General features: G+C 44.6%; 1 protein-coding gene across 5 annotated transcripts in view; it reads right to left on the bottom strand.

The window, feature by feature from the left end:
* Positions 1-16,675, bottom strand: part of sez6l2 (seizure related 6 homolog (mouse)-like 2) — a 109,753-nt gene that overhangs the window by 12,909 nt on the left and 80,169 nt on the right. For all 5 annotated transcript variants that reach the window (XM_036937902.1, XM_036937900.1, XM_036937904.1 and 2 more), the window contains 5 exons: positions 5,896-6,059; positions 2,456-2,650; positions 2,160-2,298; positions 1,412-1,608; positions 908-1,102 (listed from right to left, as the gene is read on the bottom strand). In XM_036937902.1, coding sequence (XP_036793797.1) covers positions 908-1,102; positions 1,412-1,608; positions 2,160-2,298; positions 2,456-2,650; positions 5,896-6,059 — 890 coding nt within the window. The remainder of the gene's footprint in view (positions 1-907; positions 1,103-1,411; positions 1,609-2,159; positions 2,299-2,455; positions 2,651-5,895; positions 6,060-16,675) is intronic.

Genomic DNA, 16,675 nt, shown 5'->3' with positions numbered 1-16,675 from the left:
CTGGGTTAGAGTCCAGGCTCTGTCACAGCTAGCCACGACTAGGAGACCTATGGTCCCAACATAGTCCGGGTTAGGGTTTGGCCGGCAGGGATGTCCTTGTCCCATCGAGCACTAGCGACTCCTGTGGCGGGCCGGGTGCAGTGCACATTGACACTGTCGCCGGGTGTATGGTGTTTCCTACAAAGGCTCTATTCAATTTAGCCAACATCTGCATAGTGGTTGTTTTGGCGGTGTCGGAGGTGGAACTGCGTTAGAGCTGTCAAATCTACAAACGGCTCCTGGTATTCTACCTAAAGCGGACATTGCCATTGGCTGCTCAGAGTCGCATTAAGATAAATCCCATGTAGCCTTGCTTACAAGGTCGAACACTGGAATATGAGATGTAATCTACACCTTGATTAGGCTGAGAGAAATCCTCATTATTTCAATTATTTTTTATTTGAGCGTCATTATTTCTATATAGCCTACACTTTCTCGTTCTGAACTTCTAACATGTGAGACGGGTGAGGCTTTGTGACAATGATCAAGAGCAGCTGCTCACTTATTTGAAAGCTCCAATGCAGTTCCACCTCCGACACCACCATAACATCAGCTATGCCGGTTTTGGCTATCGCCAGTTAATGCTCGATCTGATTGAATCTAGGTCTTACTCAACCTCTAAGATGTAAAGTGATTTGTAAATCAGCTAGTATGCTCAGTCGGTGATGTGCAACAGTCAAATTGAGGCTCTCAAACACATCCGAAGTGTTGTTTGAAGTATAGGGTTGTGTTCCCCTACTCAGCTGTTACATTGCATCAACCAATGAATGCATGCCACATTGACTGTGCCGTTGGGCACCAGATTGCTATAATATATGATCTGGCATGCGTCAGCAATGTAGTCGGGCAGGAACGCACTTTAGCTCACCTTTGATGCAGGTGGGTGGGCTGTTGCTCCAGGAAAGATCCCATTGGCAAGTGATGATGTCAGAGCCACTGATGTCATACCCCGGTTGGCACTGATAGGTCAACACACTTCCCCTCACGGGAGAGGTGTGGGAGGAGCTAATCCAGCCAAATTCGATTTGAGGGAGGGCAGGGCAGGTGTCATTAGGCTCTACCTCTGGATGAAAAAGAAGATGTCATCAGATGTAGGATAAACCAGGTGCTTGTTCAGGAGGATATAATGTTACAGAACATTCAGATTTAAATATATTGTGTAGAACACACAATTGAGGTAGAATATGTAATCGTATTGTCTGTTCATATTATATCTACAAAGTTATTAACATTTTGCGTCACTGAATATATGCCAGGAAAATGTAGATTTTGTATTTGTGTGATGTCATGTATGGGCAATCAATGTTTTGCATATCATGTCGTTTATGTGTATGTAATGCTCTGTATTTAAAAGTTCTGTATGTGTACGTACCACGGTAGTGAATAAGGAACCCCTGGCTGAGAATAAATGAGGAGTCGTCAGGGTCACTCTGGAACTGAATAGTGACCTCAGAACCACCTGACACGACCTGGAAACGTTCTCGTGACCCCAGGTACTGGCCAATCACATGGGACATGAGGTCGTGACCATCGAATATGGTGAGAACGTCGTTGTGGCGGATATTCAAACTTTGAGAGCGACAAAATACATGGAGAGGAAAACAACTTTCCCTTTAAAACACAATGTCACTTCAAATGGAATCATAAAATGTCATAAAACGTAGCTTCTCACAAACATTGTCATTTTTAATCCTTACAATAAAAACTTCACTGGAAGCATCACATCAGTTTTTTTTATGTCTGTCAGTCACAGTTGAAATGCACCCATTATAATCAAAAAGACGTCGCTACACCAGCCACGGAAGTAGCCATCAGTGAAGCAGCGAAACGCAAGGCTCACATTGTTCGACCTACATTTTATACCTCAAGTATATTCCTTACAAAACATGCACGTTTCTAAATAAACATGCTTATTTTGAGTTCTACCTCCATCATATGGACCTCTTGTGTGGTGTGGGAAAAAAACTATGCAAAGGGAGCGCTCATGTTATGCAGTGAGGTTTCAGAAGCAAAAGAGGCATGGGAAAATTAAAGGAGAACAATTCCCTCTCCCAAATGCTTCAACCACAGCTTCAAAGACCAGAATTATGCTTGTTGGGTGTTGGTGGGGCCAAACTCACATCTGGATGTCCAGTTCGATGCGCTTCTCCTCATTGCCATGGATCTGCCACACACAGTCCTGCCCCTTGGAGTAGCTCTGTGGCCAATCGGGGGACAGAACAGTACTGGAGGGATCGGTCAACTCTCCCCCACACAAAGCTGAGAGGGGGTGGGAAGAGAGGATGTGAGGTAGTAGCACAGGAAAAAAGTTATTGTAACATTACTTGTATTATTGTCTTTAGTTTTTAGTTTAGTGAATGAAAGGGGCTTTATAAACAAATGATCATAATGTAATGGTAGTATTCAATAGTATTACCTTTACACACAGGCTCGCTCTCATTCCAGTGTGGATCGCTTTGGTCCACACACTCAATGACCCCAGAGCCCTGCTCCATGACAAAGCCCGGGGAGCAGGAGAAGGTGACTGTGGTGCCCAACGGAAAGGTGATGTCACTGCCGCTGAAATTCCCATGGGGCAAGTAGGGCTCATAACAGTGTTCCCCGTCAAAGGCTGAGAGAGAGCGAGAGAGATAAAACAGTGTGCACGTGTTAATATGAGGAGAGAAGTAGGAAAATGCATAATATAAGATTAATTAAAGAAGGGTTGACCGCATTTAGTCAACCGGTCGATTGTTTGGTTGATAGGCTGTTGGTCGACCGAGATTTCTTTAGTTGAGCAGTCGCAATGTTATTTATTTTTTCATGGTGCACATGATTCACACCTGATTCACGCCTGTCTCAGTGGACTAATCCATTGCGGACACCACAGGAATGGCACAGTCCATCACTCTAAGACATGTGATACTGAAATTGTAAATGGTTATATTATGTACACTACCGTTCAAAAGTTTGGGGTAACTTGGAAATGTCCTTGTTTTTGAAGGAAAAGCAAAAAAAAATGTCCATTAAAATAACATCAAATTGATCAGAAATACAGTTTAGACATTGTTAATGTTGTAAATGACAATTGTAGCCGGAAACGGCTGATTTTTTATGGAATATCTACATAGGCTTACAGAGGCCCATTTTCAGCAACCATCACTCCTGCGTTCCAATGGCACGTTGTGTTAGCTAATCCAAGTTTATCATTTTAAAAGGCTAATTTATCATTAGAAAACCCTTTTGCAATTATGTTAGCACAACTGAAAACTGTAGTACTGATTAAAGAAGCAATAAAACTGGCCTTCTTTAGACTAGTTGAGTATCTGGAGCATTTGTGGGTTCGATTACAGGCTCAAAATGCCAGAAACAAATACTTTCTTCTGAAACTCAGTCTATTCTTGTTCTAAGAAATTAAGGCAATTCCATGTGAGAAATTGCCAAGAAACTGAAGATCTCGTACAATGCTGTGTACTACCCCCTTCACAGAGCAGTGCAAACTGGCTCTAAGCAGAATAGAAAGAGGAGTGGAAGGCCCCGGTGCACAACTGAGCAAGAGGACAAGTACATTAGTGTCTAGTTTGAGAAACAGACATCTCACAAGTCCTCAACTGGCAGCTTCATTAAATAGTACCCGGCTCCTGTCTGTTTCTTGCTCCTGTTTCCTAGTCATTCTTGTTTTTGTTGTTTCTGCCTGCCCTGACCCTGAGCCTGCCTGCTATTCAATACCTTGCCCCACCTCATTGGATTATTGACGCCTGTCTGCCCTGACCCTGAGAATGCCTGCCGCTCTGGACCCTTTGCACCTTCTCTGGACTACTGACCCCTGCCTGCCTTTGACCTGTAATTTGCCTGCCCCTGTATTATAAATAAGATAGTGTAGCTCATCACGCTGATGTCCGGGAGGGCTCTGGCCTGAGCTACGGCAGTATGGGAACAACATTCGGCCATATGCTTCAGTCTGTGGCAAAGGAAAATAAAGTTTTCGATGCTGCATTGTCTGGGAAAGAGGCTTCCCGGAAGTTACTCCAGCTTTGGCAAGGCTCCCGCAGTGTGGCAGACTACATAATGGAAATACGCACGTTGGCAGCTGAGAGTGCCTGGAACCTGGACGCACTGTCCGACATGTTCCTGCACAGCATATCGGAGGAAGTAAAAGAGCTACTGACGGATATCGACTCGCTCATCGCCTTGACCATTCAGATTGATGGACGACTACAGGAACAACAGAAGGAGAGGAGATTCGATTTTGCCCGCCCGTCCATGGATTCCACCTCGCCTCCAAGGTATCCCGGAAGTCCCCGATGGCTCCGTTGTCGAGAGAACCCGAGACTACCTGTGTTCCCCCAAGGGCCTCCAAAGACTGACAATTTACCTCTTCCTGAGCCCATGCAACTAGGCAGAACTAGGCTGTCTCCAGCTGAACAGCTATACAGGCTTCACACTAAGAGCTGCCTGTATTGCGGGACTACTGGCCATTTCGTCTCCACCTGTCCACTAAAAGACCAGGCTTACCGGTAGGAGTGAGTACTTTGGCGGGCCATACGCATAACTTTTCCTCTCCCTTTACTTGCACCTCCTTTCATTCCATGTTGCTGTGGGGGAACCAGTCGAAATCTCTCTGGGTACTCATTGACTCTGGGGCCGTTGAGAGCTTTATGGACGCTACCTTGGCTTCCGAGCTGGATATCCCCACCCAGCCCCTATCCATTCCCATGGACGTTAGAGCACTGGACGGGCACTCTATAGGCCGGGTCACCCACAATACCACCCCCATCAACTTAGGTGTGTCAGGGAACCAAAGCGAAATGATCCAGTTCCTGCTCATTAAGTCTCCTCAGGTTCCCAGGGTATTTGGATTCTCCTGGCTCCAGCAACACAATCCCTTCATTGACTGGTGCCATCATGGGCTGGAGCCCATTCTGCCAAGCTCATGGCCTGAAGTCAGCACAGTCTGCCCCGCCCGGGTCGTACCAGGACCCCCGGGAGGTGTTCAGTAAGGCCCAGGCCACTTCTCTGCTGCCGCACCGATCATATGACTGTGGGATTGACCACTCCGCCCCGGGGACGACTGTACCGTAATTCAAGAATGCATGCAACTATTTTTTGTCTGCTGTAATAAAGGCTGTATATTATTTATTTTGTGTTAGAACAGACTCTCTGGTACATGTATTTATTTGGTGTTGTTTACACTGTTCTGAAAAAACAGCAACTGTTTGGCACACACAATACTAACGTAACACTTGCTCCAATACACTCCTTTTTCTTGATCTTCAGTAGTTTCCAAAGCTAAGTCAAATGTCTTCTACAGATCTGACTTCCCCTTTCCCTCCAAAGCAACTAAACATTCGCCCATTTCGTGTTTCTTTTTTACGTCCTCTGCCTCCATTTTGCTGTTGACATTACTTTGTTCGGAGTTTGTTATAACCAATTTATTGATGCGATTATGGTGGGCTATAGGTCAGGCCCTATTGGTCACATGCATGTGAGGAGAGCGAGACAACTTGCGCCAGTCACACAGACACTCACTGTCAATTTTAACAGTGTGACCATTGGGCTCTTTCTTGAGTCATTTGTGTGACTTAATCAAACAGTGTGCTTAAACCATCAGACAAGCTCAGTGCATACGTAATTGGTTTTATTCAAACACATATATGGAAAAACAAGTTTAAACATTTTGACCCATCTATTGGTCGAAAGAACACAACGACTCTCGATCGACCCCAAAAGTGTTTTTTTTTTTGTCGGGGACAGCCCTAAACTAAAGCAAGCAGCAGTGTCTGTATTATTGTCATATCACAGTCAATTACAAATAAGAGTGAGAAAGAGACAAGAGAAACTGTGTGTACTGATGCTGGGAGCATTTTAAGGTCTCACCCTCATAGCGCAGAGCTAGTAGTAACGGGATGGAAGAGGAGTCGGCCGTGAGCTCCAGGTAGAGTATGGAGCCCTCGCTCACGATGCCACGCTCTGGCACGTCGTCCAGGTCTGAGTCAAAGAGCAGGGGAGACATGGAGTTGTTTCCGCTGCGCACAATCAGCCTGACAAAGAGGGAGAAGAAAGGATAAAGGGAAAGAAAGAAGAGTAGAGAGGCGGAAGGTGGGGAGAAAGGGGAGAATGAAGGGCAGAGGGAGTAAGAATATCGGGTAGGAAGGAAGGACGGTAGAAAGGAAAGAAAGTTAAAAGGAAGGAAAGAAGGGAGAAAAGAAGAGTGAAGGGAGAGAGGTTATTCCTTCAAGACGTTTAATCATTTTATTTGTATTTGTATTTATTATGGATCCCCATTAGCCGCTGCCAAGGACACTACTCTACTACCACATATCTACAACAAAAAATCTGTGTACGTGTGTGTGTTGTGCGTATGTTATCGTGCATGTATGCATGTGTCTGCCTGTGCAAGTGTCTCTTCACAGTCCCCGCTGTTCCACAAGGTGTATTTTAATCAGATTTTACTGCTTGCACAAGTTACGCGATGTGGAATAGAGTTCCATGTAGTCATGGCTCTTTGTAGTACTGTGCGCCTCCCATAGTCTGTTCTGGACTTGGGGACTGTGAGAGACCTCTGGTGGCATGTCTTGTGGGGTATGCATGGGTGTCTGAGCTGTGTGCTAGTAGATTGAACAGACAGCTCAGTGCATTCAACATGTCAATACTTCTCACAAATACAAATAGTGATAAGGTCAATCTTATCTTTGATATGGTCAATTGACATTCCTATTATTAATGTTAGCTGTCCGTGTAAATTTAAGGGCCAGGCGTGCTGCCCTGTTCTGGGCCAGTTGTAATTTTCTGAGGTCCCTCTTTGTGGCGCCTGACTACACGACTGGACAGTAGTCAAGGTGCGACAGAACTAGGGCCTGTAGGACCTGCCTTGTTGATAGCGTTCTTAAGAAGGCAGAGCAGCACTTTATTATGGACAGACCACTCCCCATCTTAGCTACTGTTGCATCAATATGTTTGGACCAGGTTTAGTGTTTAGTGAATGTGTCCCAAATACAATACTTTTAGTTTTTGAAATATGTAGGACTAACTTATTTCTTGCCACCCATTCTGAAACTGACAGCAGCTCTTTGTTAAGTGTTGCAGTGATTTCATGTGCTGTGATAGCTGACGTGTATAGTGTTGGGTCATCAGCATACATAGACACACATTCTTTACGCACAGCTAGTGGCAGGCCATTAGTAAAGATTGAAAAAAAGTAAGGGTCCTAGACAGCTGCTCTGGGGAATGCCTGACTCTAACTGGATTATGTTGGATAGGCTTCCATTAAAGAACACCCCCCGGGGTGTTCTGTTAGACAGGTAACACTTGATCCACAATATAGCAGTGATGTAAAGCCATAACATATATGTTTTTCCAGCAGCAGATTATGATCAAAAATGTCAAAAGCTACACTGAAGTCTGATAAAACAGACCCCACAAACGTTTTATTATCAATTTCTCTCAGCCAATCATCAGTCATTCGTGTAAGTTCCGCACATGTTGAATGTCCATCCCTATAAACGTGCAGTTGTTCATTTGTTTACTCTGAAATAGGATTGTGGTAGCACATTGTTGTTTTTTCTCCAACAGACCCCTCCGTCGTGACGTCCCCTGAATGCCCATCTGCTAGCCTGCTAGCCGCAGCCCGCTAGCTGTCTAGAGCATATTGGACTGTTAGCTGAAGAGATCCATCGGCCAATTTATTGTGCCACTCTACCTATTTTGCCAATTGGACTGGACCCCTTTGCTACACGGAACCCTACGAATCCCTCATGACTGGTCTATCGACGTAACCGCACGAGGAGACTCCGCATGAGGAGGCTATAACAGACTTCTCCCATCACGACGTCCCTCTAAGGCCCTTCTGCTAGCTTGCTAGCCCCGGCCTGCTAGCTGTCTGAATCGCCGTGTCTCCAGCCAGCCTAACTACTCACTGGACCCCTATGATCACTCGGCTACGCATGCCTCTCCCTAATGTCAATATGCCTTGTCCATTGCTGTTCTGGTTAGTGATTATTGTCTTATTTCACTGTAGAGCCTCTAGCCCTGCTCAATATGCCTTAGCCAACCCTTTAGTTCCACCTCCCACACATGCAGTGACATCAGCTGGTTTAAATGTTTCTAGAGACAATATCTCTGTCATCATCACTCAATGCCTAGGTTTACCTCCAATGTATTCACGTCCTACCATACCTTTTTCTGTACATTATGCCTTGAATCTATTCTATCGCGCCCAGAAACCTGCTCTTTTTACTCTCTGTTCCGAACGTACTAGACGACCATTTCTTATAGCCTTTAGCCGTACCCTTATCATACTCCTCCTCTGTTCCTCTGGTGATGTGCCTAGCTAGCTCCACTCCTATTCCCCAGGTGCTCTCATTTGTTGACTTCTGTAACTGTAAAAGCCTTGTTTTCATGCATGTTAACATTAGAAGCCTCCTCCCTAAGTTTGTTTTATTCACTGCTTTAGCACACTCTGCCCACCCGGATGTCCTTGCTTAGGGAGACCCTCAAAACCCTGAAAAATCCATCCCTAGCTATAACATTTTCCAACAAGATAGAACTGCCAAAGTGGGTGGAGTTGCAATCTACTGCAGAGATAGCCTGCAGAGTTCTAACTATCCAGGTCTGTACCCAAACAATTCAAGCTTCTACTTTTAAAAATCCACCTTTCCAGAAACAAGTCTCTCACCGTTGCCACTTGCTATAGACCACCCTCTGCCTCCAGCTGTGCCCTGGACACCATATGTGAATTGATTGCCCCCATCTATCTTCAGAGCTCGTTCTGCTAGGTGACCTAAATTGGGACATGCTTAACACCCCGGCCATCCTACAATCTAAGATTGATGCCCTCAATCTCACACAAATTATCAATGAACCTACCAGGTACAACCCCAAATCCGTAAACACGGGCACCCTCACAGATATCCTCCTAACCAACTTGTCCTCCAAATACACCTCTGCTGTTTTCCACCAAGATCTCAGCGATCCCTGCCTCATTGCCTGCATCTGTAATGGGTCTACGGTCAAACGACAACCCCTCATCACTGTCAAACGATCCCTAAAACACTTCAGCCAGCAGGCCTTTCTAATCGACCTGGCCCGGTTATCCTGGAAGGATATTGACCTCATCCTGTAAGTAGAGGATGCCTGGTTATTCTTTAAAAGTGCCTTCCTCACCATCTTAAATAAGTATGCCCCATTCAAAAAATGTAGAACCAGGAACAGATATAGACCTTGGCTCAATCCAGACCTGACTGCCCATGACCAGCACAAAAACATCCTGTGGCGTACAGCATTAGCATTGAATAGCCCCCGTGATATGCAACTTTTCAGGGAAGTTAGGAACCAATATACACAGGCAGTTAGGAAAGCTAAGGCTAGCTTTTTCAAACAGAAATTTGCATCCTGTAGCACAAACTCAAAAAAGTTCTGGGACACTGTAAAGTCCATGGAGAATAAGAGCAGCTCCTCCCAGCTGTCCACTGCACTGAGGCTAATAAACACTGTCACCACCGAAAAATCTACAATAATTGAGAATTTCTATAAGCATTTTTCTACGGCTGGCCATGCTTTCCAGCTGGCTATCCCTACCACGGTCAACAGCACTGCACCCCCCACAGCAACTCGCCCAAGCCTCCCCATTTCTCCTTCACCCAAATCCAGATTGCTGATGTTCTGAAAGAGCTGTAAAATCTGGACCCTACAAATCAGCCGGCCTCGACAATCTGGACCCTCTCTTTCTAAAATTACCTGCCAAAATTGTTGCAACCCCCATTACTAGCCTGTTCAACCTCTCTTTCGTATCGTCTGAGATTCATAAAGATTGGAAAGCTGCCGCAATCATCCCCCTCTTCAAAGGGGGAGACACTCTAGACCCAAACTGCTACAGACCTAAATCTATCCTACCCTGCCTTTCTAAGGTCTTCGAAAGCCAAGTTAACAAACAGATCACCGACCATTTCGAATCCCACCGTACCTTCTCCGCTATGCAATCTGGTTTCAGAGCTGGTCATGGGTGCACCTCAGCCACGTTCAAGGTCCTAAACAATATCATAACCGCCATCAATAAGAGACATTACTGTGCAGCCGTATTCATCGACCTGGCCAAGGCTTTCGACTCTGTGAATCACCACATTCTTATCGGCAGACTCAACAGCCTTGGTTCTAAAATGACTGCCTAGCCTGGTTCACACACTCAAATCAAATCAAAGTTTATTTGTCATGTGCACCAAATACAACAGGCCTTACAGTGAAATGCTTACTTACAGGCTCTAACCAATGGTGCGAAAAAAAGGTATGTGTGTGGGTGTGTGTGTAGGTACAGTGCCTTGCGAAAGTATTCGGCCCCCTTGAACTTTGCGACCTTTTGCCACATTTCAGGCTTCAAACATAAAGATATAAAACTGTATTTTTTTTGTGAAGAATCAACAACAAGTGGGACACAATCATGAAGTGGAACGACATTTATTGGATATTTCAAACTTTTTTAACAAATCAAAAACTGAAAAATTGGGCGTGCAAAATTATTCAGCCCCTTTACTTTCAGTGCAGCAAACTCTCTCCAGAAGTTCAGTGAGGATCTCTGAATGATCCAATGTTGACCTAAATGACTAATGATGATAAATAAAATCCACCTGTGTGTTATCAAGTCTATAAATGCACCTGCACTGTGATAGTCTCAGAGGTCCGTTAAAAGCGCAGAGAGCATCATGAAGAACAAGGAACACACCAGGCAGATCCGAGATACTGTTGTGAAGAAGTTTAAAGCCGGATTTGGATACAAAAAGATTTCCCAAGCTTTAAACATCCCAAGGAGCACTGTGCAAGCGATAATATTGAAATGGAAGGAGTATCAGACCACTGCAAATCTACCAAGACCTGGCCGTCCCTCTAAACTTTCAGCTCATACAAGGAGAAGACTGATCAGAGATGCAGCCAAGAGGCCCATGATCACTCTGGATGAACTGCAGAGATCTACAGCTGAGGTGGGAGACTCTGTCCATAGGACAACAATCAGTCGTATATTGCACAAATCTGGCCTTTATGGAAGAGTGGCAAGAAGAAAGACATTTCTTAAAGATATCCATAAAAAGTGTTGTTTAAAGTTTGCCACAAGCCACCTGGGAGACACACCAAACATGTGGAAGAAGGTGCTCTGGTCAGATGAAACCAAAATGGAACTTTTTGGCAACAATGCAAAACGTTATGTTTGGTGTAAAAGCAACACAGCTGAACACACCATCCCCACTGTCAAACATGGTGGTGGCAGCATCATGGTTTGGGCCTGCTTTTCTTCAGCAGGGACAGGGAAGATGGTTAAAATTGATGGGAAGATGGATGGAGCCAAATACAGGACCATTCTGGAAGAAAACCTGATGGAGTCTGCAAAAGACCTGAGACTGGGACGGAGATTTGTCTTCCAACAAGACAATGATCCAAAACATAAAGCAAAATCTACAATGGAATGGTTCAAAAATAAACATATCCAGGTGTTAGAATGGCCAAGTCAAAGTCCAGACCTGAATCCAATCGAGAATCTGTGGAAAGAACTGAAAACTGCTGTTCACAAATGCTCTCCATCCAACCTCACTGAGCTCGAGCTGTTTTGCAAGGAGGAATGGGAAAACATTTCAGTCTCTCGATGTGCAAAACTGATAGAGACATACCCCAAGCGACTTACAGCTGTAATCGCAGCAAAAGGTGGCGCTACAAAGTATTAACTTAAGGGGGCTGAATAATTTTGCACGCCCAATTTTTCAGTTTTTGATTTGTTAAAAAAGTTTGAAATATCCAATAAATGACGTTCCACTTCATGATTGTGTCCCACTTGTTTTTGATTCTTCACAAAAAAATACAGTTTTATATCTTTATGTTTGAAGCCTGAAATGTGGCAAAAGGTCGCAAAGTTCAAGGGGGCCGAATACTTTCGCAAGGCACTGTAAGTAAAGAAATAAAACAACAGTAAAAAGTAATTTAAAAAAAGAGTAGCAAGCTATATACAGACACCTGTTAGTCAGGCTTATTGAGGTAGTATGTACATGTAGGTATCGTTAAAGTGACTATGCATATATGATGAAAAGAGAGTAGTGGTGTTGATGTGAGTCATTACCAGCCTTTCAAAGCACTTCATGGCTACGGACGTGAGTGCTACGGGTCTGTAGTCATTTAGGCAGGTTGCCTTTGTGATCTTGGGCACAGGGACTATGGTGGTCTGCTTGAAGCATGTTGGTATTACAGACTCAATCGGGGACATGTTGAAAATGTCAGTGAAGACACCTGCCAGTTGGTCAGCACATGCCCGGAGCACACGTCCTGGTGATCCATCTGGCCCCGCAGCCTTGTGTATGTTGACCTGTTTAAAGGTCTTACTCACGGAGAGCGTGATCACATAGTCGTCCGGAACAGCTGATGCTCTCATGCATGCCTCAGTGTTGCTTGCCTCGAAGCGAACATAGAAGTGATTTAGCTCATCTGGTAGGCTCGTGTCACTGGGAAGCTCGCGGCTGTGCTTCCCTTTGTAGTCTGTAATAGTTTGCAAGCCCTGCCACATCCGACGAGCATCGGAGCCGGTGTAGTATGATTCAATCTTAGCCCTGTATTGACGCTTTGCCTGTTTGATGGTTCGTCGCAGGGCATAGCGGGATTTCTTGTAAGCTTCCGGGTTAGAGTCCCGCACCTTGAAAGCGGCAGCTCTACCCTTTAGCTCAGTGCGAATGTTGCCTGTAATCCATGGCTTCTGGTTGGGATATGTACGTACAGTCACTGTGGGGACGATGTCCTCAATGCACTAATTGATAAAGCCAGTGACTGATGTGGTGTATTCCTCAATGTCATCGGAAGAGTCCCGGAACATGTTCCAGTCTGTGATAGCAAAGCTGTCCTGTAGTTTAGCATCTGCTTCATTTGACCATTTTTTTATAGACCGAGTCACTGGTGCTTCCTGCTTGAATATTTGCTTGTAAGCAGGAATCAGTAGGATAGAGTTGTGGTCGGATTTGCAAAATGGAGGGCGAGGGAGAGCTTTGTACGCGTCTCTCTGTGTGGAGTACAGGTGATCTAGAATTGTTTTCCCTCTGGTTGCACATTTAACATGTTGATAGAGATTTGGTAGAACTGATTTAAGTTTCCCTGCATTAAAGTCTCAGGCCACTAGGAGCGCCACCTCTGGGTGAGTGGTTTCCTGTTTGCACTGAGTGCGGTCTTAGTGCCAGCATCTGTCTGTGGTGGTAAATAAACAGCAACGAAAAGTATAGCTGAGAACTCTCTAGGCAAGTAATAGTTATCTGATAGAGTTCAGTGTGTCAAATCAGAGGGCCTGTTGTCCAAACCTTTGGCAGTCTCTATGGGGGTGCCACAGGGTTCAATTCTCGGGCCGACTCTCTTCTCTGTATACATCAATGATGTCGCTCTTGCTGCTGGTGATTCTCTGATCCACCTCTACGCATACAACACCATTCTGTATACTTCTGGCCCTTCTTTGGACACTGTGTTAACTCATCTCCAGACGAGCTTCAATGCCATACAACTCTCCTTCCGTGGCCTCCAACTGCTCTTAAATGCAAGTAAATCTAAATGCATGCTCTTCAACCGATCGCTGCCCGCACCTGCCCGTCCAGCATCACTATTCTGGATGGTTCAAACTTAGAATATGTGGACAACTACAAATACCTAGGTGTTTGGCTAGACTGGGGGAATGCTAATTCGCATAATAAAAAATGTATGTAGCGTCCAAACAGTTTGGTTAGTGACAGCTTGTGCTGTTCTGTGAAGGGAGTAGTACACAAAGTTGTACGAGATCTTCAGTTTCTTGGCAATTTCTCGCATGGAATAGTCTTCATTTCTCAGAACAAGAATAGATTGACGAGTTTCAGAAGAAATCGAACCCACAAATGCTCCAGATACTCAACTAGTCTAAAGAAGGCAAGTTGTATTGCTTCTTTAATCAGTACAACAGTTTTCAGCTGTGCTAACATAATTACAAAAACGTTGTCTAATGATAAATTAGCCTTTTAAAATTATAAACTTGGATTAGCAAACACAACGTGCCATTGGAACACAGGAGTGTTGGTTGCTGATAATGGGCCTCTGTAAGCCTATGTAGATATTCCATTAAAAATCAGCCGTTTCCGGCTACAACATTAACAATATCTACACTGCATTTGATCAATTTGATGTTATTTTAATGGACAAAAATATTGATTTTCTTTCAAAAACAAGGACATTTCCTAGTGACAACAAACTTTTGAACAGAAGTGTACTTGTCGGTTGTTTTGCCCTTAACGCCCATAAACCTCACAAGACTAGTCTGAAGGTACCAGTTTAATGTGGGCTGTTTTTAGCACTTTTCTGGAATTCTTGATTGCACACAGTGGACTTCCTACTGGGGCAATCCTCCTCAGTGCTAACAGTATAAGTCAGGTTCATAGGCGCATGATTACTGCATACAATAGCTGTAGGATTGACAGAGGCATTGAGGGGAGTTAGAAGGACATAAATTAGGCTACTCATATTATGACTGCCAACGCCCCTGGGACAATGCACATTTGCAAGAGCACTACGACAACTCAGCAACACAATGGTAGGGATTATCTGAGCAGGGCTTAGTTACTGATAAGTCATTGTCTAAATGCAGCCTTGAAATCCGTGGGCAGGGTCCAGGAGCCAAGATGATTTGGATAGACTCTGTCATTCCTGTAGAGCATCTTCTGTTTCCAAAAGGTGTCAAAGTTATCTATAAAAGCTATGCAGCAGATCTACAGTAGTATTTTAGCCAGATGTGTAATACCAGTAGCCTGCTGAATCTTTCACAGCCGTGGCCCAGTGATGGCTTCGAGCCTGAAATAACTGGCCGCTTTTTGGAATCTTTCAGAGCCAGAATCAGTTCTTCAAAATCAATTTTCAGCAGTTCTGAGCTAGCCCTCCTAATGCCATTTAATCCAACATGGACTACGACAGCATCAGCCCCCAACAGCTGTCGGAGAATGGTAGGAGAGAGCCTTGTAATGTCCTGTACTCATGCTCTGGGATAGCACAGGGTTTTTTCCCCGGGAACCGAGATGTTTCTCACCATAGAGCTACTGATGATGAAAGCTGATGAAATGGCTGAGGAGGTCCGGACTTTCTTTCGCCCAGATACCCTCATGGCCCAATGAATGTGGGAGCTCTGAAGATCTGAAACCGAGGTAGAAGCCACCAGAGAGAAAGACAGAACATGGGACAAAGATGCAGGTACCGCCGCATCTGATCTCGAAGTGGAAGTCCCCAGGGACGAAGGCGCCGGAACCTTTGGATCCAGGGTGGTGAAGCTGTTTGAAGTATGTATCCGGTCCGGGCTTACCACTGCCAAGGAGGCCCCTATTGCCAAAGGCTGCTGCTTTCAACTTTCACGGCGAGTGACGTTCCTCCATGGCTGCTTAGTAGGGTCAAGAATAGGAACATCCACTAAGTCATCCAAAAGCATCCTACTAACTCTATTCTCCAGGGAAGGTGGAAACCCCTTCAGGGAGGAATCACTGCAGGGCACCGGCCAGTCAGCTGTGGAGAGACAACATGGCAACATGGCGGCAACACTCCCACCAACACAGTTCCTGCAGGGTTGGGCTTCAGTGTCTCTCTTCTTTAAAATAATTTACAAGTCAACTGATCAGTCAACTGATTTGTGCAATCAATCTATCTGTGCAGTTAGACTAGTTAACTCTCTTAACTAAATGCATTATACCAGTAGAAAGGGCCCTAGCTTTTTGGGGGCCCTACGTGAGATTTGCTTGGGTGGCCCCACCACCTCTCGGGCAAAACATTTTACTGGCCCCATCTTGACGGTGGAGAGACATTTTTTAAAGTATATTTCTGGCAATTCTACACATTTTGTCATGGGGCTTAGAGAAATGCTGCAGTGTTAAAGCAGTTTTTTTGCACTTCTACACATTTTGCCACAGGGTAGAGAGAAAATGTTCACTTTTTATAACTAATTTCCTGCAATTCCACAAAATTTTCCATGACTTCTGCCATGTTAATATGATATCTGAATGAGAGTTACTAATACAATCAATTGGACCCCCCTGTAGGTCAGGGCCCCTGGGCACGTGCCCTGCATGCCTGGTCAGCATTCAACAAGTTTAGATAGCTGGCTAGACTAACTTACCAATCAAAAAATTGTTAGCTGACATGGCTAATTGAGTGACTGTCAGTGACTGACATATTTATTTATTTAATTTAACCTTTATTGAACTAGGCAAGTCAGTAAAGAACAAATTATTAATTACAATGACGGCCTACCAAAAAACAAAAGGATTCCTGCAGGATGGGGGCTGGAATTAAAAATGAAAAATAAATAAATAAATATAGGAAAAAACACACATCACGACAAGAGAGACTAGTAACACTACATAAAGAGAGGCCGAGGACAACACATGAAAACATGACAATGACAACACGACAACACAGCATGGTAGCAACACAACATGACAACAACATGGTAGCTACACAACATTGTAGCAACACAAAACATGGTACAAACATTATTGGGCACAGACAACAACACAAAGGGCAAGAAAGAAGAGTCAACAATACATCACGAGAAGCAGCCACAACTGTCAGTAAGAGTGTCCATGATTGAGTCTTTGAATGAAGAGATTGAGATAAAACTGTCCAGTTTGAGTGTCGCTAGAAGCAG

Source organism: Oncorhynchus mykiss, chromosome 12 (genome assembly GCF_013265735.2).
Source record: "Oncorhynchus mykiss isolate Arlee chromosome 12, USDA_OmykA_1.1, whole genome shotgun sequence".
NCBI classification, from domain to species: Eukaryota; Metazoa; Chordata; class Actinopteri; order Salmoniformes; family Salmonidae; genus Oncorhynchus; species Oncorhynchus mykiss.
The sequence above is the reverse complement of the archived record's forward strand: the minus strand, read 5'-3'. Positions and strand labels throughout refer to the sequence as shown.